Here is a 25,794-nt window from a genome sequence, read left to right as displayed (position 1 = left end):
AGGTATGGCTAGTTGATGACTAAATTCGTTGATTTTGGGTATACCGGATCATCGTTTCTGGTTTCGGAAGTGCCGGGAATGTGCTCCTGTGCTCAAAAACCGGGAATCACTCCAATTTCTCAGAAACGTCCAAACCGATCTTTGCAAACGCAGATTCAAATGAAAAGTATTATGTTCTCATAAGTTGATGTAAAATTTTATCCAGATCTGGCTTCCGGTTCCGGAAATACCGGGTAGTGTGTATGAAATGGCAACCTGTCATATAGAGCGATAATGCAAAAAAACGTAAAAATTCTTCTAAATTTGGTTTAAAACTATTTCAATTTATTGGTTATACTAGTAACTGGCTAATCGGACCGATTTCAGCTGTGCCGGTTCCGGAAGTACCGGAAATGGTGTTTTTGACTTTTGTTCGGATCTCACTTCCGGCTCTGAAACAACAGGATGAAATGTGTTTAAAGTTTTAAATCGCAATTTAGAAGGAACTTGGGTCAAAACTGTTAAAAATTGAAAAGGTTATGCTAATGTATGCCCAAACTAACTTTTGATGTCTTATTCAAAATTCAAAGAAAAGTTAATGAAAACATGAGTTATATAAGAAAGGCATCCACTAGGTGGATTAAAACAAGTTTTTATTTTAGTTTCGTATCAAGCGAACAGAACTGGGTTTACTGTTCCACGTTTGTCCCCTTTTGATACAGTCTTTTCACTAACTTATCAAGCAGCCGCTTTCTTAGATATTCCAAGTTTTTTCGACGTCTACTCAATGACAGTATCCGGGATTTTTTAAATAACTTCACGTCAGTCTAGCAAATTAAGTTCAACTGCTATTCAGTGATGAGTCAAGAAGACGCGTCTCCACTCCACTCGGTCCATAGCATTCGCCAGTCTCGCATTCAACGTCCTTTCTTGTCCCTGTAGAGTCGCCCTCGAGCATCATTTTTACCAGACGTGTCCTATTTTTGCGACATTCAGATGCGTGATTCTACCAGCAGTTGATTCTGTACGCTATGAATAGGCTGCGAAGTCTGTTGAAATAGAAGGTAAAATTACACAAAAGCAATGTAATACCAAGGCATTTTACTCGATACTGTGCACCTCGTTGTTGACCGAAGCAAATGTAATTGAGTTGCGTTCACGTCTTAGCATGATAAGCACTGAGCTACAAGAATTATTTATTTGTATTTCGAATACTTCCTCTGCGTCTAGACACATTTTGTTTTTTGCCTTTTTCATATAGAAAGGTTAAGCAAATTTTATTTTAATCCGAATTCCGGTTCTGGAGTTACAGTGTAATTAGTGAAAAAATTCTTATTTCAAATTACTTCCTCACTTTTCTCAGAGATGGTGTGACCGATTTCAACAAAATTAGATTCAAATGAAAGGTGATCTCATGATCTCATTCAAAACTTCTGAATTTCATACGGATCCGACTTCCGGTTCCGGAATTATAGGGTGATGTGTGTTAAAAATTGGATACCGTCACTTGCAGCGGCGAAACAAAACACGCAGAAATACTTTTCAACTCGCCTCGAATCTATTCCAATTGGCAGCCATTGTCAATAGACAACCAAACAACCCGATTCAGGCTATGCTGGTTTTCGGTTTCTGATTCCGGAAGCACCGGAAATAAAAAGTAAAATAGACTTGCCTCAAAACTATTCCAATCGGTAGTCATTGTCAATAGGCGGTCAAACATTAATTTGGCTTGCCTTGTTCTGGGTGCTTTGATGAATGACCGAAGATTGTGGCCATAGACTCAAAAATGAATCCCAGTCACATTTCTCGAACCTCTATTATACCGGTTCCTAGAATGTCTGATTCCTTTTCGTTTCCTCAGAGATGGCCTAACCGACCTGAGTACTGTTTCACTCAGTAGTTTATACTAGTATATGGACAAACATTTTTGTTTTTTAAGAATCAAAGAAAATAATGTTGAAGAATACTACAAATTTATATGCATGTATGTCGCATATTTTTTATCGCGATGTGACTGGATGGCCAAGAAAGTTTTGATATTTTCGGTTACAAGTTTGACTACATCACATAAAATCCGATAATGCTACCACTTGTTTGGCAGCCTGTTTGACACGATTTTATTTCTTTCTCATATTTCGTAACGTTACTAGAAAACTGGAGCAGAATACAATAGCGCCGCCATAGAAATCGACTTACCTTCACAAAAATAACATTCACTTCATTTTTATCGCGACAACATTTATGTTTTTATGCACTAATCGCATCTAAATTAAATTATCTCGACATTGTCAGGATAGATTTTCGATCCATGCTTTTGAAGCGAGATATTCAATGAACAAGTTGAAAGACGGCGTTTTCAGCTATGCAATTCTTCCTTCAGAAAAAAGACTTTGCCGACCGCTGTAGTCAATGAATCATTCTGAAATTTTCAAAGAATAATCTAAACTAATTTTCTAAAAGATTATCAGTGGGTTTTTTTGATATTCGTCACCGTTTTTGAGAAAATCAGATTTGAAGCGTGAAAATAGCTCTCTTAAACGCCCTAAAACACACTGGCCTCAGTCCTTAACAGTTTGTGTGACGGTGATATACTACTACTACAATCGCAGTTCGGATCGCTCTAGACTAGTTACTAAAACACCAATCCATGTCACAGTTGTTTACAATTTAGTAATTTTCTATTCTGATACAAAAACGCTCGCCAATCGTATGTTGGCTCAAATCTTTTGCTTAACTCCATATTTTTGATGTTCATCTCATCACTAGGCTATAGTATATTTTATGGAACCTATTAATTTGATTGCAACACCGAACTGTGCTTGCTAGTGTTGTTATACGGCAACTAACAAATATTAGGTATTTTATTTTTCATTCGTTTCAAGCACGATTACATTGATTTGAACGTTTAATTACTGAATTATCTTTTTCTTAGGATAAATTTTTTTAGTACGTTTTTGTTTTTTACTAATGATCTTCACTGTCAACACTTAGAAACTATTCTTACAAACCTAGGAATTAGGATCACGTAAATCTGAAAAAGCTCTCTTTTTCACTTTCGTTTTTCTTGTTTAACAAATTCAAACTCACCAACTAATACAGTAACGATTTATAGGACAACGCAGCTCGGTTTACGTCGTTTGCTCTATCTTCTTACGTTAACAGGGGTTGGTTTTTTGTTGTAGTTTAAAAATATAACTTCATCTAACGTGGTTTTTTTTCTAAACTAACGCACTTACCAATGAAACTAATTGTTATCCTCCATTCTACGGGATTGATATTCTCTCATAAGGGGGATGAAAAATCACAGTTGTTTGTATATGTGTACATGTGTGTTGTGAGTCGAAATCATCACGAAAGAATCTCCGAACCAATTTCTCTACATTTGTTCATACATAAGGCAATACACGATCGATCATGAACAAATAAATTGCATACTTATCTAGTTGTATTGAATAATCGTTTTGTCTAAATTCCTGGTTAGGCTCTCGTTATCGGAAGAGGTCTTAGACTCGCAGTTTTGAGTCACTGTCAAAGCTGGAGCAAGCCCAATTTTACCCAATAACAAAAAAGAAATAACCTGGAAAACAAATTGGGATTCCAAATCGAAAACAAGAGATTGCTTCCGTTTTCCCGCTCGGCATCACTTGTAGTTAACTACCGAAACTAGCGCATTTATTGTCCTCATCACTGTTCCTGCTCTTCGTCTGTGTTTGTGTGTGTGTGTGTCTTGGCTAGCAAACATGTCTTAACTTTAAAATGGAAATAAAACTAACAAAAACTTACCAGCTACAAATTTACACACCGTTGTCTAAAAATCAGCCTTACAAATTCTTTGTCGCCTTGTAGTTTTTGCTTTAGCTCTTAGTTTTCTGTTCGTTTTGTTATTTGCTTACAATCCTAACCCGTTCCGTGCTTTCCGGTTTCGAATAGACCCTTCTTGAAGAAACCGGCATGCAACTCGATGAGGGTAGCCTTGGTCAGACCCGGGCGGCCTTCGCCTTCGTAGATCGGACTCTGCGGTATTTTCGAACAGACGACGAGCAACCGTCGCAGGTAAATCTCCAGCTGACGGCGACGGTTTTTCGCCACCGATTCCGTATTAGAGGCAAAAAACTCCCGCCGGGGAAACGGAATCGCTGATACCTGCGTGGTATTGATGGGTTTAAAAAAAAAGAAGATACCTAACCAGTGTATCGAAAATAAGCTATCCACATACTTTTATGTTGTACGCGTGTATTTGTGATTGTTTTTTATGTTCAGATCACAGCATGCTGTGCGTTTGGCTGTCAGCCTTCGTTTATTTACTTGTTTGTGCGGTTGTAATTCTGCTTTTCCAAATTGTCGCGTATTGAAAAGGAAGTGAAAATTAACGTTCTGGACACATGAGAAGGGTATTACTATGCGAAAATTGGTTTGGAATTCATCATGCCAGTGTTAAAACCATCATTAATAAGTTTGGGGAACACTTTTCTTTGGATGAGCTATCAGGAAGAGGTAGAAAACCGGGCTCTTCCAACCCAAAACTGGACCAGAAAGTGGTATCTCTAATCATGAAGAAAAAATCAATGTCAATACGTGATTTGGCCAAACAAGCAGAAACGAGTGTCGGAATGATCCAGCGTTTCAAGAGGCGAAATCACCTGAAGACTTACAAGAAGCAGAAAATCTCGAAATAAAGTGTAGAACAGAAGAAGCGAGCAGCAACAAGGGCCCGGAAATTGTATTCGCGTCTTTTGTTTTTTGTCCGGATGCATGCGTTTTGATGGACGGTGAAATTTATGTAAAGCAGGACTCAAAAATCCTTCCAGGTCCACTATACTCTAATGTCGTCGTTGAGGAGAATGTGAGCAATGCGGGTAGGTCGATTTAAGTGAAGAAATTCGGTCGAAAGGTACTGGTATGGCAAGCAATATGTTTCTGTGGGTTGAAGTCAACCATTTTGTACACTACCAGAACTATAAATGCAGAAATCAATCGATCTGAGTGTCTCCAGAAGAGATTGCTGCCTTTATATAAGAAGTATAGTACACTTCCACTGTTTTGGCCGGATTTAGCGTCGTCAAAACTCAGGCTCACTATGTCAAAACCACTCTCAATTGGCTTGCGGAAAAGGGTATAAATTTCGTTGTGAAAAATATCGATCCACCAAATTGCCCCTTAGCTTCGACCCATCGAACGTTACAATCGGCAATCGTGAAGAGGGGGTCTTCAATAAGCTGAGAACATGCAGGAGTTCAAGAAATTTGAGCTCAAGCGTAAAAAAAATGCGATGCAACACTTGTCCGGAGCTTGATGAAGAGCGTTCGATCAAAAGTTCGAAAATTTATGAAGGAATAACTTAAATTTCATCCGGTTTTCATTATGCTCAAGTTTAACCTCGTACAATAAAGGATCAATTTTTAGTTTGAATAAAATATCGTTTTTTATCATAATTTGAAAGAAAAATTTGTGAATAGCTTATCTTCGATACGCTCCTTATGGTAAACGAATGCTTTTTCCTTACCTTTTCGCCATAAACGTTCTTCATTTTGAGTTGCAACTCCCGGAACCGACTGTACCTTCTCAGTAAAGTCCACCGATCGTCCGGCAGATTGATTTTCACCTCATATTCGTAGTGGGTTTGTTTTCCCGCTCCTCGAATGATATACGTTGGAATATTGATCAGGTATTCAGACCCTGGAACAACGACAAAAACGGAAAAAAGTCAGTCACAACAACTAAAACCAAACCAAACCCTAACGATACTTACGGTACGAACTGTCGATGGATGGTAGCGAACGGGTCACACTCGGTGCATAGATGCTTCCCTCCGTCCGTCGTCGCACGTAGTCCGAATAGATACAGGAATTGATTCGGCTATCGTCGCTGTCGGTAAAACTTCCCGGCAAGTCTCGAGTCGACTCAATTCCTCCGCCATCGCCATCCGACAGGCAGGCGGCTTTCTCCACATCCTGCACCTTGATTTCCAGCAGAACGATTCGTTTTTGCAGATCTTCCAGTTCGTTGATTTTCCCATCCAGTTGCGATTTGTCACCGTTCGTTTCCAGAATCTTCATAATTTCCGCCTTCTTCGTGGCGATGCTCTCCCGAAGCAGATTCATTTCGCACAGAATCAGGTTTGCCGTTGACGAATTGATCGAGTTATTGTCCAGCGAAGACGAATGAGAATGTCGTTCGTCGTCCTCATCATCTTCGTCGTCGTCCCCATTTCGACTACTCACCCGCAACGGATGGATTCCGTGTCTGATATCGAAAATCTCCGTCCTCATAATATTCTTGTTATTACCTCCTAACCGCACCAATTGGGTCGTTCTCGTGACATTGTTATCCACCGTTTCCGGACCGTGCTCATAGTTTTCATCCGATTCATCACTGGAGCCTCGAATCCGCCCGTCCTCTCCGGACCCTGACAAACCGTCACTGATCTCAATTTTACTCCCATTCACAATCAACGTTTTATTGGCGTACTTCGGGTTCGGAGTGGACGTGGAAAGCAACAGACAGTGATCATCCGTTCGGAACAGTAACTTTCCGTTCAGTTTTCCGTTGCTCTCACTGCTCAGCTTGTTAGTTTCGAAGCTAACCCCGCTGTCACTCATCCCTTGACCACCCACCAAACCGGCCTCCTCGAAGTCCGACTCGTGATCCACTCCCGATTCGGTACCCTCGGCCGAACTGCTGTTACTGTTGGGTGTTGGCAAAAGATGACCACCGAGAGCTTCCAGGGCCGGGGTGTTCAGAGCCGACACAAACGAACAGTCCGAATTCGCAGTATGGAAAGTATCGCACGTTTCCAATGTACGGGACTCGGACACCGAAGGTGATCTCAGCTGCTGATCACCGGCCCCGTTCGGATCGGGTTCCATCGTCATGTTGGTTGTTTTGGCAAGGTTCAGTGTCATCCTGGAAGAGGCGGAATGATAACTTTAATACGGCTGTCATTTTTGGTAGTGTAATTGTTAATTTTGAATTAGATTAACCGGCAAACTGTGAAAACATCATGTCATCTATGGCCGTTCTACGCATAATTTTATCATATACATATAAAAAAATTTCTATGGAGTATGAGACAAATATGTGTAGAACGTCAATCTAGCAATTCACGAAAATAGTAAGTCGCTCTGGTTAAACGAACTCAAAATAATTAAATTGAATCTTAACTTTATAACAAAGAGGAGATGAGGGGGCAAGTGACCATAATAAGAATGTACATGTTTTTACAATAAATTAACGCTTGATTTTGATCATTGATACGTCCATGAAGTACCTTCAGGAGTACCCACGATAGCTCAATCAACCTAATTTATATTAACAATTCACTACATGTAACAGTTAAGCTGAAAAGTTCGTATCGTTTAATAGAAACACAAATTTTTTTGCCAAAATTCGTTTTTATCATTCAACATAATTGCCATCAGAGGCGATACAGCGATTATAGCGATCTTCCAACTTTTCGATACCATTTTTGTAGTACGATTTGTCCTTTACCTCAAAATAGGCCTCAGTTTCAGCGATTACCTCTTCTTTGCTTCTAAATTTTTTACCAGCGAGTATTCTCTTGAGGTCTAGATAATACGGTGGATGAGGGAGCAATTCGAAGCCCAATTCGTTCAATTTCAGCATGGTTTTCACGGTGACACGGTGCATTGTCATGATGAAACAAAACTTTTTTCTTCTTCGAATGAGGCCGTTTTTTGAAATTTCGTCCTTCAAACGCTCTAATAACGCTATATAATAGTCACTGTTGATGGTTTTTCCCTTTTCAAGGTAGTCGATGAAAATTATACCATGCGAATCCCAAAATACAGACGCCATAACCTTACCGGCCGATTGTTGAGTCTTTCCACGCTTTGGGTTCGGTTCATCGCGTGCAGTCCACTCAGCTGACTGTCGATTGCACTCCGGAGTGAAGTGATGGAGCCATGTTTCGTCCATTGTTATATATCGACGAAAAAAATCGGTTTTATTTCGATATAACAGCTCCAAACACTGCTCAGAATCATCAATTCGTTGTTGGTTTTGATCGATTGTGAGCTCACGCTGCACCCATTTTGCACAAAGCTTTCTCATATCCAAATATTCGTGAATAATATGTCCAACACGTTCCTTTGATATCTTTAGGGTGTCAGTTATCTCGATCAACTTCACTTTACGGTCATTGGAAATCATTTTGTGGATTTTTTTTCACGTTTTCATCGGTAACAGCCTCTTTTGGACGTCCACTGCGTTCATCGTCTTCGGTGCTAAAACTGATTATTGCTTTTGATAAATTTCCCATGGAAGGTAATTATTAGAGCTGCGATCTGCCTTCCGATAGTTAACCGGAACATTTGCCATGGCGGACGAAAACATGCGTGTAGGCATGTTTTTGAGTTCTTTCTTCGTTTTATTTATCAATTCCATCTCAGTTTTCGCGACAAAAGTTGGAGTACATCTTACACTTCGGGATGACCCAGAAATTCTCCTTGAGACGGGCTCGCCGACTTGGGTACCACATCGATTGACAGCCGCTCCATCTCCTTCAAACGATCGTTTCGAGTTATAGGTCGACGTCAGATCCGACCAGAACACCGCGTCTTCGCCCTTATGGTATTTCTTGATGTACGACGCAACTTACGGCAGGCATTTGGTACTGTGAATTCCCCCAGTCAAGAGCGAAACAAGAGCGGCTTTGATATCCCCTTCTAGCTGATTGTCAGCCACGGCAGCACCTTCTAGGTGTGTAAAAAGAACTTCACCTCGGAGCTCATTCCCTTCGTGAGGGAAGTAAAATACGAAGTACCACCACCACGTCACAATTCGCCGGAAAATCATTGCCTGCAGCTTCGAAACCAGTGGTCGCGTCCGCTTCCTGTCATGTATGTTCATGTTCGCCATTTCACTGTTTGGCAGTGACCGACTCCGACCTCCCGGCCAAGCGCTCGCCGCGATGTAGCCACTTTTCCCTTGGTCTTTCTCTTCTGTTTCCTTTGGTGCTTCTTATCGCTCAGTGCCGTCCGGAACCGGGTCTTCTTTCGATGCTCTGAATGTTGTATAATAGTGTAGGTGCCGGAACGGGCGTATCCGGCGTCAACAAAGTGCTGGACGTTGTCCTTTTTCGATGCGTTAGTCACGGTTGGAGTTCGACTGATGAGCTGTCAAATTTTGTCTGTTTGCTCATGGGTTACTATGGTTGATGCCGCCATGGTAGTTTCATCAGTGCTGGTGAATGTAAACACTAATGCCGTTTTTTATTGAAAAACACTGGTGGCGTGGATTGCTCTGGTTTTGCACTTTCGAGCTGAAATGCAATATTCTGATGGTGTTTCATTGCCATTTCTGCTGGAAAGTTCAAAACCAGAGCAGTTCACGCTACCAGTATTTTTCAATGAAAAACGCCATAAGAGAAATAATAAAGACCTGAATGTGACGAAGAATTTTTGAAACTGGTACCTTTTATAATGACAGCACTCACCACTTGGCGGCGCGCGTGATTCTGCTTTGACAAACAAAAGTAAGCGAAGATGTTTCCACCTGGCAACAATACTCCAAGTTGCCTTGGAAGCAGTGTTTGTGATTGCCGAAAATTTGACAGAAGCTGCTATATTGCTATCTATATTGTATGCAACATTTTCAATCCGGTAGAAGATGCTACAAGAACTCGAGTCTCTCAATGCATGAATCGCGAGAGAATTTTTCTACATTCCTTCGCTCCACTTCATACTCTGAGTATTTCTCGGCCCTTAAAAAAATTGCAGAATTGATAATGATCGCTGCTGCGTGGAATTTCCCAAGAGAGAATCGCAAGATGACAATTATCGCAGAAAATCGAGTCGATGATTCAACTTGATGATTCTCATACTAGGTTGCAATATTTCAAAACCCTTGTGTGGAGTATTCACAGACATTTTCATAGACACAACTTATACAAAGGTTATATGCACATAGTTAGAATAAGCGGCAATAGTAAAATGATTCTATCGCAATTATCAACTGCCTGTATAGAATCGGATCGCGAAACGAGAATAAGCGACCGTTTGTTGCTTCAGAGAAGATCCCCACAGCAGCGTGCTAACCTTTGATTCTCAGAAATGTCATCGAGAGAAATTCGCTCTCGCACTGGTGTCGATTCTATGTTAAATGAGCCATGCCGGGTTTTTGTTGTTGCGATGATTTCCAACTCTCTTTTATTGCACTGATTCAATCGTTGAAGAATTGCCAAAGAACGTTCTTTGATACGATAAAAGCCATCCTTGCTTGGAAGTAACTTTGTTATTTTCGTTTTGTTTACATACATTTTTCAGTCGACTGTTTCTGCTGTGCTCGTTTTACGGACTACTGATTCGATTACCCGAACCAGAATACCGACGGAAATCCGGGAAAAGTAGGTCATTACTGACTCGAGAATAAAGAACGTTAGATGCAATAGAGAACTTATCCTCGAGGGAATATTACTTTTCGAATTGATGCATTCCATCTGTAGAGGACTTGATGGTCCTAACAATTAATTGGAAGCTGAATTGTGATTCTCAAAATAAAAAGACGGGTGGGTAATGTCAGAGACATAACTGGATGTCGTGAATACGAAAACAACTGACATGATCCCTAACACTTCCGAATATCAATTAGTTGATCAATTGTATGAATTATGCAAGCATTCTCCTTTTCCACATTTTACGAAAAAACAAAGAAGGCTTCACTTGATCTGGATTACTGTGAATTTCACACAGCGAAAAGTGCAAAAATCAAATCAAACAATTCTAAATTTGCACTAAACTGAGGATATTTACCTTCGATTTGCGAACAACAAATCCTAACAGTTCTTTAGAAAACTTTTAGAGCCATTAGAACGGCTGATTTTGTGTAATGCTCTCCACCGTTGTTTTTTCACCAATGTAAATGACTGGCAGCTGTGACGTAATCGCTCTTGTCGGAAGCGAAATTAGCTTTGCAAACGACACAAAATAAATCTGCTCGCGGTGGCGATAGAATCCAAACTAATCCAATTTTTGTTGAGAGGTTTGTTTTTACCTGAATTCGTTTGTAGCTTTTTCACTAATCGGCGGTCCTAACGGCTATAAAAATAGCCGCATACAGAATTTTAATGTCGATTATTTCATTTCGGATTTGCATAATTTATTGAAAGAAACTATCAATATGCTGTAGGGATTCGTTTCTAGCATTCAGAAGGACCAAATTGAGGAACTCACTACAATATTCACCACTTTTCGGAACATTTTTCTCGAACGATTTCTTGTACAGATATTTTGTTCTCTTCCTCAGAACGCGTTCTGATTGGCTGGTGTTGACGAGGGTTAAATGAGACCGGTTTTTCAATAGTGTACTATTGAAATACTTCAATGCTTTTGCTATACACGTTTAAGTTGAAAAATTTCTATTCTATTGGTAGTTAGATTATATGAATCCTTTCACAGATCACTGAGCTATGAGCTTTAAAAATACGAGCAAGGCAAACGCACCTTATGAATTATCCCCTTTGATACTCGTTTATACCAAACATTTCAGAAAAAGTTTAATTTTGAATTATTTGAGATTATGTCACACAGCTGATAATTTTATCATAAAATTGTGATGGCGTGTAGCAAAAATTAGGTTGATTCGTTAGATACAACAAGAGATATTCACGATCAAAAACTTATCACTCTCTCAGAGAGTAAATTTTGAAAAGGCACCCCATAGTAAAGTAAGTCGTATTCACGTCAAAAATCATTGAAGTTAAGAAGCAAAAAAATCTCTAGATGCCGGGATGTGGAAACTATACACATCAATGCCATCATGTCGAAGTAAAAATGAGAGATCTGCTCATCTCGATTCTGCTTTTACTTTGGCATTGTTTTGCTGTAAATAGTTCATATTATCCTTGTCAACAGCTACTACTTACAGCAGGTTGTTCTAGCATATGGTTAAATTCGTAGAAAAATATGATTCAAATTTTTGAGTTTTTGATAATTGTTTCACGAAAACACGGAATTATCCTCCGTGCTGTACAATGACACTTTTATCATCACCAGGTCATCTTTTGATATTTTGGATGCATTTACAAAAATTATTCGACCAGTTTGACATTTGAATTGTAAACATGTTGGTGGAAACTCAGCAGTGCTGCTAGTTTAACATCAAGGTTGTCAGTTCAACAGAGGACCTTTACTGTCTAGTCTGTATATTTGTTTGTGGTAAACCCATGAAAAATCGTTCATATTTGTTGATTTTTTTAAAAGCATACACTAATAACTCAAAATGGACAAAAAATATCAAATTGAACTTTGCTTGATGCAAAACTCGGCAGTTCAATTTGACCGGCAAAGCAGACGTAAAGTTTCTGCTATTTGCAGAACACCTCTTTTTGCACCGAAGTGCAATGTCTAAACTGACGTGCCGAACGAAAACGGATTTTCGATTTTGACTGGCCGATTCAGGAATTAGCTATAGCAAATAACAGAAACTTTACGTCTGCTTAGCCGGTCAAATTGAACTGCCGAGTTTTGCATTAAGCAAAGTTCGATTTGAACTGCTATGCACTGATGAGTCTAAGACGAAACCGTCATTCGTGTTCCATCGAATATAATTCAAATATATTTTAAGTTTACTCGCTGGATTCCAATTTATTTCTGTGCTATTATTTTGGTATTGAAAATACCTCAATTAAATATTACTCTGCTCATGCGGGTGACAATTTTAAGTATTTTATTTAGTTGTTTTAGTTCTCAAATCAGGCTCAGACAAGGGAATAATAATGTATGCATTAACTATTCACTTCCGATCGGGTTATCACAAAAAAAAAACATTATAAGTCCGTACCATCGTTCACAAACTGCTTTTACACAGTTCGAAAAATTCTTGTGATTTTACATCTTATCAGATGCATATAAATGGAGCGTGATATTTCACACAAATTTATATTCAAGAACATGTAAAATTGTGTGATTTGAAAATTACATGGCTTTAAAAAGGAATAAAAATCAAAAGATCGACATCAACCACGCGACTTGAACCGAAAAACATTAGATCACAAAGCACAGCAGTTAGTGGACTGAAACACAGAAGCACATATCTGCTTGGCTGGTAAATTGTGCATATATTTTCATACAGTCTCACTTGCTAGCCGAGTGCAAATTACACTCGGAGCCAGTAAATTTCTGTACGAATGTCATTTGAGAAGTTAAGTTGTTATGAATTGTATCGTTTGAAGAATTATGTCACCTGTAGAATTCATTATTTCCTTCTGTGTAGCTCAATAGTAGAGCATTTCCATAGATCGGAGAAGGATATTCAGGTTTAAATCGTGACTCTGTATGATGTTAAAATTCCTGAAAATGTCTTTTGTCTATTGACATTCATTTTGATCTAAAATTAATAAGTAGGAATCTCATTCTTTTAAAATTCTTTCCTGTGACACAACACTAAAAATAACCATTTGAACTGTGTCACTTTGAAAATGTAAGCACGACTGTAGTCACCATGAGCATGCCGTTTTACTCCCAACTCCTAGCTGAAGTAACTGCGTGAATAGAGTTCTGCTAGTGTTCAATGATAAAATTGTATTTTCCAGGTCATAATTCAGCACTATTTCTACCGTGTTTTAATTCAATCTTAAAACTTAAAAGAAATTTGTTTTCCGCTTTGGTTTGGTTTGGAAATCTCCAACAGTTTCTTCGAATACCAATTATCATATTTTCGACTTCCTGTTTGCTAATCTGTGCAATCAATTGCGTTACCATCATCAACTTCTGTTTTTGTTCGTACAATCTTTTTTCAAATGGACTGAATTTAGGACAGTTGGATGGACCGACTGATGCCATTTTCGAAGGAATTCATTCCGTTGGCTCTATGCTGTCGATCTACACATGACTGTCACATACATACATAAAGGGAAATCCCATAGAACAGAGGACAATTCTGCGAAGAACGGTACTTCTCCGCTATTGTAATAGCTTTCCAAATCAAGCCAAAACCACAAACCAATTATGGACTTTAATTTACGGAAAGATACGCTTTTTCAAGCATTCACATTTCTACATCCAAACATAGTGTTGTTTGTCACGAAAATCAGAGTTTTTGTCCGCAACCACAAATGCATGGCCAAATCATAAGTTTTTTTTTTCGTCAATTTTTCGACTAAAACGCTGCACACGATCAATTTAGACATTTTTAACAAAATTTCGCGATTTTTGGGCATGACTACGTCAGAAACGTCGGACCACGTTTCAAACTGGGCGTCGAAAATTAGTTTTGAGATTCTTGGAAACAAGATGAATCGTGTAGAAATATTCTGCACTTAAAACATGAAACATTACCTCTGTTTTTCAGTAATCTGAGCAATAGTTCAACTGGAATTTTCTATATACTTGGACAGAACATGGTTGTAAAGCAAAGTCTTGATATTACATTCCTTTGGTGGAGTTTGACTTTTCTCTTTCAACAGACTTTGCAGCCGAGGAATTATGTTCAATTGAAAATTGAACGGTGTCTTTTGACACCTCCCGGTTGAGAGAGTATTAATAAAACTACCGTAATATTTTGATACCCGACCATCCAGAAATAAACAATTAAAGAAAAGCATCGTATTATATTTCAAAACGATAGAAATATGCTAATTGAGAAAAAAATTCTCAAATTACGTTGATATAGAAAACTTTTAGTGAGCAAAAAGCCGCATACCTTGAATTAAATTATTCGATCAAACCACTCAGAAACGGAAAAATCAACAGACTTACGATTGTTTCTTCCTCTGCATCTCTTCCATCTCGAGCTGAGACCGCTGCTGCAGCAGCTCTTGATTCTGTTGTTCCAGCTCACCAATCTTCTGGTCCAGTTCGGCAATCTTACGATTGCTCTCGTCAAGCAAGGATTCCTTCGCGTGGAGTTCCCGTTCGTACTTGTCCAGTTCCTCGCGCTGAAAAAAGGTTCACCAATCAAGTGGATCTTATGAATGACAATGTTTCCCGGTTGCCCGGTTTTTTGTACTCACATTCCGTCGGATGTACTCCCGAACGTATTGTGCCGAATAGTTATCCAATGACTTCGAGATGGTGAGCAACGTTTCCGAGTAGTCTTCCGTATGCGGTGCGTTATGAATTAGCTCTATGCTAGCCTGTTTGGAATGTGGAAGGATATTTTTAGAAACTACCTGACCGACCTCCGGCACTTATCGATTGCAACATAACTAATTGAAACAAAGCTCTAATTTAATGAAACTAAATGCTAAGAAAAATAACAGGGAAGAAAATTAATGCAAATCAAGCTTCACTACCTCGTCCAGTTTACCGCAATCCTGCAGCTCTTGGAGTTCTTTGGCGACGTACTCGTAGAAATCGCGCTTCTTCGTGTCTAGCTGCGTTTGCAGTGCCGAGAGCTGTCGAACTAAAATGTCCACCTTTGGACGGCGACGGCCATGGGGGTAGTGAAAAACAACAACGATAGTAATGTACCGAAGAGAAAGAGAAACAAACAAACAAACGAAAAGGGCAAATGAGATAACCAACTCAGGTGAACCAAATCAATAAATTATGGGTAAACAACAACAATGATTGCAGGCGGTACTGATAGTAAGTAATGCCGGTGTCCGGCGGACAGTTCTAATCCAATTACGCCAATGCAGTCTCGCATCGCAAACGAACCTACCTGGGTCCTTTCGTTACTCTTCTCCCAGAGTATCATTTCCCGACGGGCCATCAACTCGTCTATTCGACAATCGAGAATCATCAACCGGTCGCGTTTGCTGCTCTCCAGCCGGTCCAGTTCGTCTCGACACAGCTGAATTTTGCTCTTGAACTGTTCGTGCATTCGTGCTCGCTCCAGATTCAACTGTTTCAGAGCATTTTCGATCGTCTGTAGGATTTTCCGATGTTCATCCTGTAGTTCAGTGTCTTCCCGACTGGGCGTGTACTGCCGGAAGCGCATCGGATTCTGTGGTGAAGTTAAATTGTCGTCGTCACTCATAAAACTACTGCACAGATTTTCCCGTGATGCCGCAATCAACGACAGTCGGGACAGATCCAACCGAGACGAACGCTGGGCATGATTGTTATCCTGACGCAGCTTAGCTGCCTCGGCCGGATTGTTGTAGCGGAACATGTTCGTTCGACCAAGCAACAGGATGTCACCCTGACTGATGGCCGTCGGAGCTTCGATGCTATTCGCATTCAACAGACAGGTTGCCGACGGATTCGGATAGATCGTGGCATTTCCATTGTTCAATACAATCCGACAGTGTTCGGGATGGATGCCAATACCATTCAGGGAGATGTCCTGGGGAAACGGGGCTTCAGCCGTGCCGATGGTTGTTTCACCCTGTTCCAATCGGAAAACAAAAATTCGTTAGTATAAGTACAATTATGAATTATCCCATGCAGAACTGACCTCTTTCAAACTGTAAAGCGTAACTCCGGTGCTGATGTCGTCGTGAATTCCAATCAGGTGAGGCATCTCGGAATCCAACACAACTCCCACTCCAGACTTTCGCAGCCCGAGTGATTTCTGCTCGCGCAGAATGGACTGTGCCTCGCGCCACTTTTCCGTCCACTCCTCGGTCAGCACCTTTTCCTGGGCTTCCTTTTTGTGCAGATCTTCCAGTACTTTCAGGGACGGTTCCAACGAAGATCCGTCGCTGGAAAGCATCATCTTCAGTTTGTAGATTTCGTCGCGCAACTCGCGGATCAACTTGACGTTCGGATCTTCGTTGATCGTTGGTTTGTTGATGATGTTCTTGGCTCGATTTGCGTACCGAAGCGTACTCAGCGTTTCACTGTAATTCACGTCCGCCGGAGAAATGGCTGCTATCATAATAGTTTTACTGTTTCCTCCGAGACTGTCTTTCAGCAGCCAAGTTAGGATCGAGTCCCGGTAGGGAATATACAGGATTCTTTTATTATGCGTCGGATTGGTTTGCTCTGCTAGTGCCGATATCACGCTACCCAGTGTGACCAGTGACTTGTTTATGTGGGCACCTTCCTTCAGCCGTTGACCGGTAGCTCCCGTGGCATTCGCTCGTTCACTTCCCGCCAAATCCACCAAATGAATCTTGGACACCGTTTCGCTGGGCATGTCGTCCAAATATCGGGCCTGCACAAAGGTGATGGTGAAAATGGCATGACTCCGACTGCTGGTATCGTTCATGTTGGTGCTGGCTGTGGTCCGCTGGATGTTACCCTGTACCATACAGTTCTGAATTTCACCATAATCGGACACCGGATGCTGCGAAAGATTTTCCACGTACGGTCCCAGCGTTCTGTGTTCGCGTACTCTCAACCCATGACCGGCTCCACTCGGTCCCAGCAAATCCTTTACCCGTTCGTTGTAAATTTCCAGATAGGAGCACTGCGTTTTGTAACCCACGCCTTCCTCCTGGCCCAGTTTCATTCGGCCGAACAGCGAACGGCATATTCGTGGTATCAGACCTTGAGCTTCCGCCGTACCCATCATGGTGAATGTTTTGCCACTTCCGGTTTGGCCGTACGCAAAAACGCATGCATTGTAACCTACGGAGGAAGGGCATGCAAAAGAAAAGAAAGAGATGAAAATTATTGAAAAATTATGCAAATACTGCTGGTCGGGGGGTTGCGTGGAGTTGTTGGCCTTGGAAATGAGCCCGAATCAAGGTCGAGGTCAGAGACGTAAATCGATCAGCTTGAATGGAGTTTTTTGTTTGCCGCACACAACTTGTTGTGAGAGAAAAAAAGGTTATTTGTTTCAGGGATTCCGAAGATTCATTGGATTTTAGTACACCACAAAGTTTTGTCGTTTTCCGCTTGAGAAAACTGAAACTGACCCAGGCTAGTTTCCTCAGACAAACACTTTTCACGAAACTGTGTTGGTTAAGCACTTAAAAACGGTTATTTGAGCAAACCTGATATAAAAAACCAGGTTCGAAACTGACTCGATTTTCAGTTCAACAACGTTGAAACTAGATTCGGAACTAGCTTCAAACAAACGGTTTGACAGCAGTTAGAGTTGAAACTGAGTTAGATTTGACATCAAGCATTTGAGAAACGTTTTGTAAACTACTACACAGCCAGAAGCCATCCCCCGGAATGGATTGAATCCATAAAACCTTATCGCCAATAACTTTTTGAACTAAATTACTAATTCCCAAGTGCAAATGACAGTTTCTCTTTGTTTACTTTCTCTTTCAACTATCACGGCATACTCCTGTATTTTTCAACAAATTTATAAGTGCAGATCAAAAGTTGATTATTTCAAACATTATTCTATGTAAAGTGCTAGAGAGAGGGATTGCCTATAGAGCCGTAATAATCGAAAACATATACCATCATATAACAGATCGGCTGAAAAGTTCGTATCGTTTCTATGAGAGGGCGCCACTAGAATTAAATCCATACCATTTTCAGTTAGAACCAACCTTCAAAAGATACGTCCATAAATTTGACAGCTGTCTGATTATTAGTTTGTGAGATATTGCATTTTGAGTGAAGCTACTTTTGTTATTGTGAAAAAATGGAATTTCGTGTGCTGATGAAACACTACTTTTTGATGAAAAAAGTGCCGCCGATACCAAAAAATGGCTTGATGAGTGTTATTCAGACTCTGCACCGGGCGAAGCAACAATTCGTAAGTGGTTTGCAAAATTTCGTACTGGTCATATGAGCACCGAAGACGATGAACGCAGTGGACGTCCAAAAGAGGCTGTTACCGATGAAAACGTGAAAAAAATCCACAAAATGATTTTCAATGACCGTAAAGTGAAGTTGATCGAGATAGCTGACACCCTAAAGATATCAAAGGAACGTGTTGGACATATTATTCACGAATATTTGGATATGAGAAAGCTTTGTGCAAAATGGGTGCCGCGTGAGCTCACAATCGATCAAAAACAACAACGAATTGATGATTCTGAGCAGTGTTTGGAGCTGTTATGTCGAAATAAAACCGATTTTTTTCGTCGATATATAACAATGGACGAAACATGGCTCCATCACTTCACTCCGGAGTCCAATCGACAGTCAGCTGAGTGGACTGCACTCGATGAACCGAACCCAAAGCGTGGAAAGACTCAACAATCGGCCGGTAAGGTTATGGCGTCTGTATTCTGGGATTCGCATGGTATAATTTTCATCGAATACCTTGAAAAGAGGAAAACCATCAACAGTGACTATTATATAGCGTTATTAGAGCGTTTGAAGGACGAAATTTCAAAAAAAAAACGGCCTCATTTGAAGAAGAAAAAAATTTTGTTTCATCAAGACAATGCACCGTGTCCCAAGTCGATGAAAACCATGCTGAAATTGAACGAATTGGGCTTCAAATTGCTCCCTCATCCACCGTATTCTCCAGATTTGGCCCCCAGTGACTTTTTCCTGTTCTCAGACCTCAAGAGAATGCTCGCTGGTAAAAAATTTAGAAGCAATGAAGAGGTAATCGCTGAAACTGAGGCCTATTTTGAGGCAAAGGACAAATCGTACTACAAAAATGGTATCGAAAAGTTGGAAGATCGCTATAATCGCTGTATCGCCTCTGATGGCAATTATGTTGAATAATAAAAACGAATTTTGGCAAAAAAATGTGTGTTTCTATTAAACGATACGAACTTTTCAGCCGAACTGTTATCTGGAACCAAAAGTCACAACCATTTGATCTTCGAACTTGATCAATGGCCCGACAGTAGCTTTCAAACGAGCCCAAGTTTGTTAAAATCGGTTCAGCCATCTCTGAGAAAATTGAGCGCGTTCAAATATCTCCGAAAAGTGCACACATACACACACAGAGACATTTTCCGATCTTGTCGAACTGAGTCGAATGGTATACAACACTATGGGTCTCCGAGGCTCTGTTTGAAAGTCGGTTTTTCCAGCAATTTTAATACCTAAAATAAAACTGAATTTTAATACCTAAAATAAAACTGAAATGTTACTGAAATATTTAATATATATAATTTAAACTAAATCCAATATTTACTATTTCATGTATGAGTGGACCTTTAGTCATTTTGTTCTCCTGTCCCCTTCTTTCACTCCGTTTTACACAACAATTACTTTTCTATGCTTTTTTTATCTCTTCGGCAACATCATCATCATCGCCTACGGAAATCCACTCCAGTCGACGGCCAACATGCGGGATATCCACCGGGTCCTCGTAGCCAGGGGGTGTTTCCCGTGGACCCACACGGACTAAAGGATTGGGCCAACATTTACCAACGTCATCTGGAAGACTCCCATGCTATATTCATTTCACGGGCCACTACCGATCGCCAACTGAAGGCTGGATCTGCCAAAGTCGACCAATTGTTTTTTTTTCACAATTTTCATTTTTTTGCCTTTCTCATATAGAAAGGTTATGCAATCACTGTGAAAACCGACTTTTGAACCGAGGCCCGGAGGGCCGAATGTCATATACCATTCGACTCAGCTCAACGAACTGAGAAAATGTCTGTTTGTGTATGTGTGTATGTGACAAATAATGTCACTCGATTTTCTTAGAGATGACTGAACCGATTTTCACAAACTCAGATTCAAATTAAAGTTATTTTGGTCCCATACATCGCTATTGAATTTTATATTTATCCGACTCCCGGTTCCAGAATTACAAGGGAATATGTGCAAAATTTTCTCGGAAATTTCTCAACCGATTTTTACAAAGTAAGATGCAAATAAAAGGTCTTGAAATTTCTTAAAAACGTTCCCGAAAAGTTGATCCAGATCCGACTTCCGGATCCGGTATTACAGAGCGATTAGTGAAAATTTTCAATTTCATGTATATTTTTTCACAAGCGATGGCGAAACGAGGTGCACATTTTCATAAAACTTACTACTACTTAAACTCTGCGTGGGAGGTGGCACAAAACCGTTGCAAATGGAAACCGATTGCAACTACTGGCTTGCAATATAAATATATTCAATCCTATAAACTAAACGCGCAATGAAACCGACGAATTCGTCTTCTACTGCATTCGATCAAGGATCCCAAAGCAAGCCAACATGCGATTTCTTGCCATGATAGAATTAATTAATTACCTTGTCCGTTTTGATTGCGGGTGCATTAAACTCTAACCGTAGATGATCGTAATGAGCGTACGTTCGTTCTGCCGAACTGGACAAAAAAGACGTTGTTGACTCCGTGGAACTCACCTTGAAACGCACAATCGACAATTTCCGTCCCGAGATCGTCAAAGACCTTGTCCTGCGGGGTGTAGTGTGCATCCGATTCATCCACCGACCAGTACGAATGGTCAAAGGTAAAATCATTGAAAGGCTCCGGTCCACCGCGGTTCATCAGCTCCATCCGGGCCCCGGCGGATCCGGCATACTTTGGTTTGAGCAGCCGGGTCTTTTTGCCGTCCATCTGGACGATGAGTTTGGAGTCCAGTTCATTTTCCCTGTTGGATTGAATAGGGAGAAGGGGAGAAAAACGTTAATTATGCTAGTGACTGCTGGTGGAAAAATGAAAAGCAAAAACTAAACTGAAACTGTCTGGTTCGGATACCGGGCTGAGATAAGGCACTCGAACACTAAAAACCGTAGGTTTCGAAACTGAATCAGAACTACGTTTTTTGTCTGTACGTATCCTGACCATTATCATATGCCAACACAGACAATCCTCCTTCTTATTCTAACTTTCATTTTTTTCCGCCTGATGAAAATATGCTCTTTGTTTTCCCACGTACCTGTGCAATGGAGAAAAATAAAGGCAAAATCGGAAAAACCGTCTACATTTTCCACTGCTTCGCTTGACGTGAGAAGGAAACTTTTTTTTTTACAGCTTGGGTTGTCATCACAGTAGCCCATTCCCCGTTTGTTTGTCAAAACGGACGTAAATGGTCGGGAAATTGTCCACACCGCCGTCGTCGTCGTCATAGGCGGCCATGTGATTTGCTTACCTACAGGCTTGACTCGACGGCTATCTGCCACCGGATGGGCGATAGACAAAAAAAAACGTTCCCTTGCTCTGCAGAAAAACTGCCTTCTTCCAACTGAAGAAACGTTACCGGTTTTGTGCTAATCCATTACTGGTAGGGTGTCACAAGCAGACGGCAAATTGCAGAAATTTTCAGGTGTTTTTATTTCTTCTTCAAATGGAATGAAATGTTGTAGGTATTTAAAATGTTGCTTTTCTTAATGATCAAAATTTGTACAGATATTTAGGAAGAATAAACTTTGCTTTTGCATTGATTGACCAATCAGCAGTGGTGGTAAATTGCGAACCGAACGCCGATGCTTCTGTAAATTTACTCAAAAATGTTTACCGAGCGTAAGCATGTGATAGGTTCGAAATACTATTCCCTCTGTTAATGCAAAGGTGTTCTGTACTCGGTGTTCGGCGAAGCAATCTGTTTTGAACCGTTCGGTTGGTGAACCATCGACGAGGGTCGAGTAAACTGCGTTCGATACGATGCTTTGTTGATTTCAGTACTCGCATCTTGGTTTTGAAATTATCAATGCACACGTGATCAGCACAAAAAAATTGTTTTACTCGATTGATAAATTGCTCAATAGTAATTCAAATGGTATTATTTTGGACATTATCAGTGTGCGTAGGGTGACTCGATATGGAAAATAGTAAGCTTTTGATTTTGTGCAAAATTTGGTTTTTGATTATAGAATCAATAACATTAAGAATTGAATAATTTTAACATTCCCAGCGGCAGTGATGGTCCAGCACACGAGCCAGCTCTCATACAATCCGTGTGCTGTACCTTTTCAAAAACACGCACACGAAGTCTGAAGCACACGCTCTTGTGCCGTGTTGCTACTAGATCGAGAGTCGTATGCTTCGAAGAACCAGCTCGCGATGCTGGCTCATCTGTTGGCTCATGAGCTGGAATGGGGAGCTAGCTCGTGAGCTGACTCATGTGCTAGCTCACGAGCTGAGTTGAGTGTCCGTTTTTTTTAAATTTGATAATATATAATTTTTAAGCACACAGTGTCCGCTCTTGTATTGTCTCTTGTCAGTAGGTGGACTACACAAATAGCACACGCTCATGAGTCTGGTTTGAAAAGCACAGCACACGAGTTTAATAGACACACACTGCAGGTACAGAGCAGCTCATGTGCTGAGCTCGGACATCACTGCCCAGCGGGCGTATGGTGGTTCTAAAATTTGTAAACTTGTTTGAATATAATTTGGACATTTTCAGTAAACGTAGAGTGGCTCAATATGAAAAAGGGATTTCTTTTTTTTACTCTTGCAAATTCGATGTTTAATAAACTGGTGAGTCAATAGCAAATAAAATTGAGTAATTTCAGGTATTTTCAACGAGCGTAAGGTACCTGTATATGGAAAATATTTTGACTATTGTCGATTAGATGTTCTATTGATTGTTGAATCAATAGCAGTTCGATTTGGATAATTTTAGACGTTTTCAGAGAGCGTAGAGTGGCGCAATTGGAAAATTAGAATATTTTTACTAATTCGATGTTTTATTGAATAGTAAACAATTTTTGGACATTCTCTGCCACCGCAGGGTATTTCGTTTTGAAAAATTGTAAATTTTTTTACTAATACCTATTCGTTGGTTTGTTGATTGTTGGATCAATAGCAGTTCGAATTGAATAATTTTGGGCATTTTCGGTTAGTGTAGGATGGCGCAATATGAAAACTTGTAAATATTTTGAATTTTGCTGATTCCATGTTTCATTTAATAGTGAATTAATAACAATTACAAATTGCTAATTTTTGACATTTTCAGAGACCATAGGGTGGTCAATTCGGTGCTCTATTGATTGATGAATCAATAGCAGTTCAAATAAGATGATGTTGAACAGTTTTAGCGATCGTAGGGGGGTTTAACATAAAAATTTTGATTTTTGCTATTTTATTGTTCAATTGGTGAGCGAATCAGTAGCAGGTAAAATTGGATGATTTTTGACGTTTTTAGTGAGCGAGCGACGTTTGTTAATTTTGGATATTCTCAGCGAGCACTGGATGGCTTAATATAGAAAATTGTAACCACCATTACTATTGATATATTAATCAATACAGTATCTGATTTGGCAAAACAGTTCGCAATTTCCCATATAAAGCTGCCTTACCACCGAACAAAATGCTTAAAATTCTAATATTGCAATAGCTATAAATTAAACATTAAATTAGCAAAAGGTAAAATCAATAAAGCATCGGATTTGCAAATTCAAATACTAACATTTTTTAAATAGGACCACACTACGCTCGCTGGATATTGGAACTGCTATTGATTCACCAATTAATAGAAAATTGAATCGACATTAGTCAAAAATGTTATAATTTTCCAAATAGCACCAACCTACGGTCGTCGAAAATGTCCAAAATTATAAAATTTTAATTGCTCTTGATTCACTATTAACTGGAACAAGAAAACAGCAACAGTCAAAATATATAAAAATTTTCATATTGTGCCACCCTACGCTCGATAAAAATGTTAATATAATTAAAATCTTATTTCCAGAATCAACAGACCATTGAATTAGTCTAAGATTCAATTTTTGTTAATTTTTCAAATAGAACCACCCTACGGTATCTGAAAATATCCAAAGTTGTTAAATTTTAATTGCTTTTGATTCAATATTTAATAAAACATCATATTAGTAAAAGTCAAAATATTTACAAATTTTCATATTGCGCCATCCTACGCTCGCTGAAAATGTAAAAAAAATATCCAATTCGAACTGCTATTGATTCACCAATCAATAGAGCATCAAAATGAGATTAGTCAGCACGCTCGTTGGAAATGTCCAAAATTGCTCCATTTTAATTGCCATTTACTCACCAATTTATTCAATATCGAATTTGCAAATATCAAAACATTTTCAATTTATCATATTGAGCCACGCTACGCTCGCTGGAAATGTACAAAATTACCATACTCATAACAGATCGGCTGAAAAGTTCGTATCGTTTCTATGAGAGGGCGCCACTAGAATTGAATCCATACCATTTTCAGTTAGTACCAATCTTCAAAAGATACGTGTATAAATTTGACAGCTGTCTGATTATTAGTTTGTGAGATATTGCATTTTGAGTGAAGCTACTTTTGTTAGTGCCGCCGATACCAAAAAATGGCTTGATGAGTGTTATCCAGACTCTGCACCGTGCGAAGCAACAATTCGTAAGTGGTTTGCAAAATTTCGTACTGGTCATATGAGCACCGAAGACGATGAACGCAGTGGACGTCCAAAAGAGGCTGTTACCGATGAAAACGTGAAAAAAATCCACAAAATGATTTTCAATGACCGTAAAGTGAAGTTGATCAAGATAGCTGACACCCTAAAGATATCAAAGGAACGTGTTGGACATATTATTCACGAATATTTGGATATGAAAAAGCTTTGTGCAAAATGGGTGCCGCGTGAGCTCACAATCGATCAAAAACAACAACGAATTGATGATTCTGAGCAGTGTTTGGAGCTGTTATATCGAAATAAAACCGATTTTTTTCGTCGATATATAACAATGGACGAAACATGGCTCCATCACTTCACTCCGGAGTCCAATCGACAGTCAGCTGAGTGGACTGCACGCGATGAACCGAACTCAAAGCGCGGAAAGACTCTACAATTGGCCGGTAAGGTTATGGCGTCTGTATTTTGGGATTCGCATGGTATAATTTTCATCGATTACCTTGAAAAGGGAAAAACTCATATGAATTGAAATGAGTTTCTTACAAAAACTGGTTTTTGAACACCCTTTTCAGAAAATACATTATATCATGAATTACACTCAAGTTACGGGAATAGTGCCTTCAGCAAACTTTTTTTTTTGTTTCGATTATAGAGGTTTTAACCTTAAGGTCATTCGCCTCTTCGGACCAGAAAAACTTTCTGACCCTATGTGCGGGGCTGAGAATCGAACCCAGGCGGGCTGCGTGAAAGGTATCGACTTACCCATCAC

General features: G+C 39.9%; 1 protein-coding gene across 1 annotated transcript in view; it reads right to left on the bottom strand.

The window, feature by feature from the left end:
• Positions 1–2,629: 2,629 nt before the first annotated feature.
• LOC131437082 (kinesin-like protein Klp98A) overlaps positions 2,630–25,794 on the bottom strand; it is a 61,246-nt gene continuing 38,081 nt past the window's right edge. The window contains exons 2-10 of the mRNA XM_058606177.1: positions 21,060–21,307; positions 16,339–17,456; positions 15,601–16,269; positions 15,230–15,352; positions 14,948–15,070; positions 14,694–14,872; positions 5,729–6,882; positions 5,483–5,655; positions 2,630–4,122 (exon numbers count right to left, since the gene is read on the bottom strand). Coding sequence (XP_058462160.1) covers positions 3,877–4,122; positions 5,483–5,655; positions 5,729–6,882; positions 14,694–14,872; positions 14,948–15,070; positions 15,230–15,352; positions 15,601–16,269; positions 16,339–17,456; positions 21,060–21,307 — 4,033 coding nt within the window. The 3' untranslated portion in view covers positions 2,630–3,876. The remainder of the gene's footprint in view (positions 4,123–5,482; positions 5,656–5,728; positions 6,883–14,693; positions 14,873–14,947; positions 15,071–15,229; positions 15,353–15,600; positions 16,270–16,338; positions 17,457–21,059; positions 21,308–25,794) is intronic.

The sequence above is a fragment of the Malaya genurostris genome, chromosome 1 (assembly GCF_030247185.1).
Source record: "Malaya genurostris strain Urasoe2022 chromosome 1, Malgen_1.1, whole genome shotgun sequence".
NCBI classification, from domain to species: Eukaryota; Metazoa; Arthropoda; class Insecta; order Diptera; family Culicidae; genus Malaya; species Malaya genurostris.
Note: the sequence above shows the minus strand (reverse complement) of the source record. Positions and strands in the feature narration are given on the sequence as shown.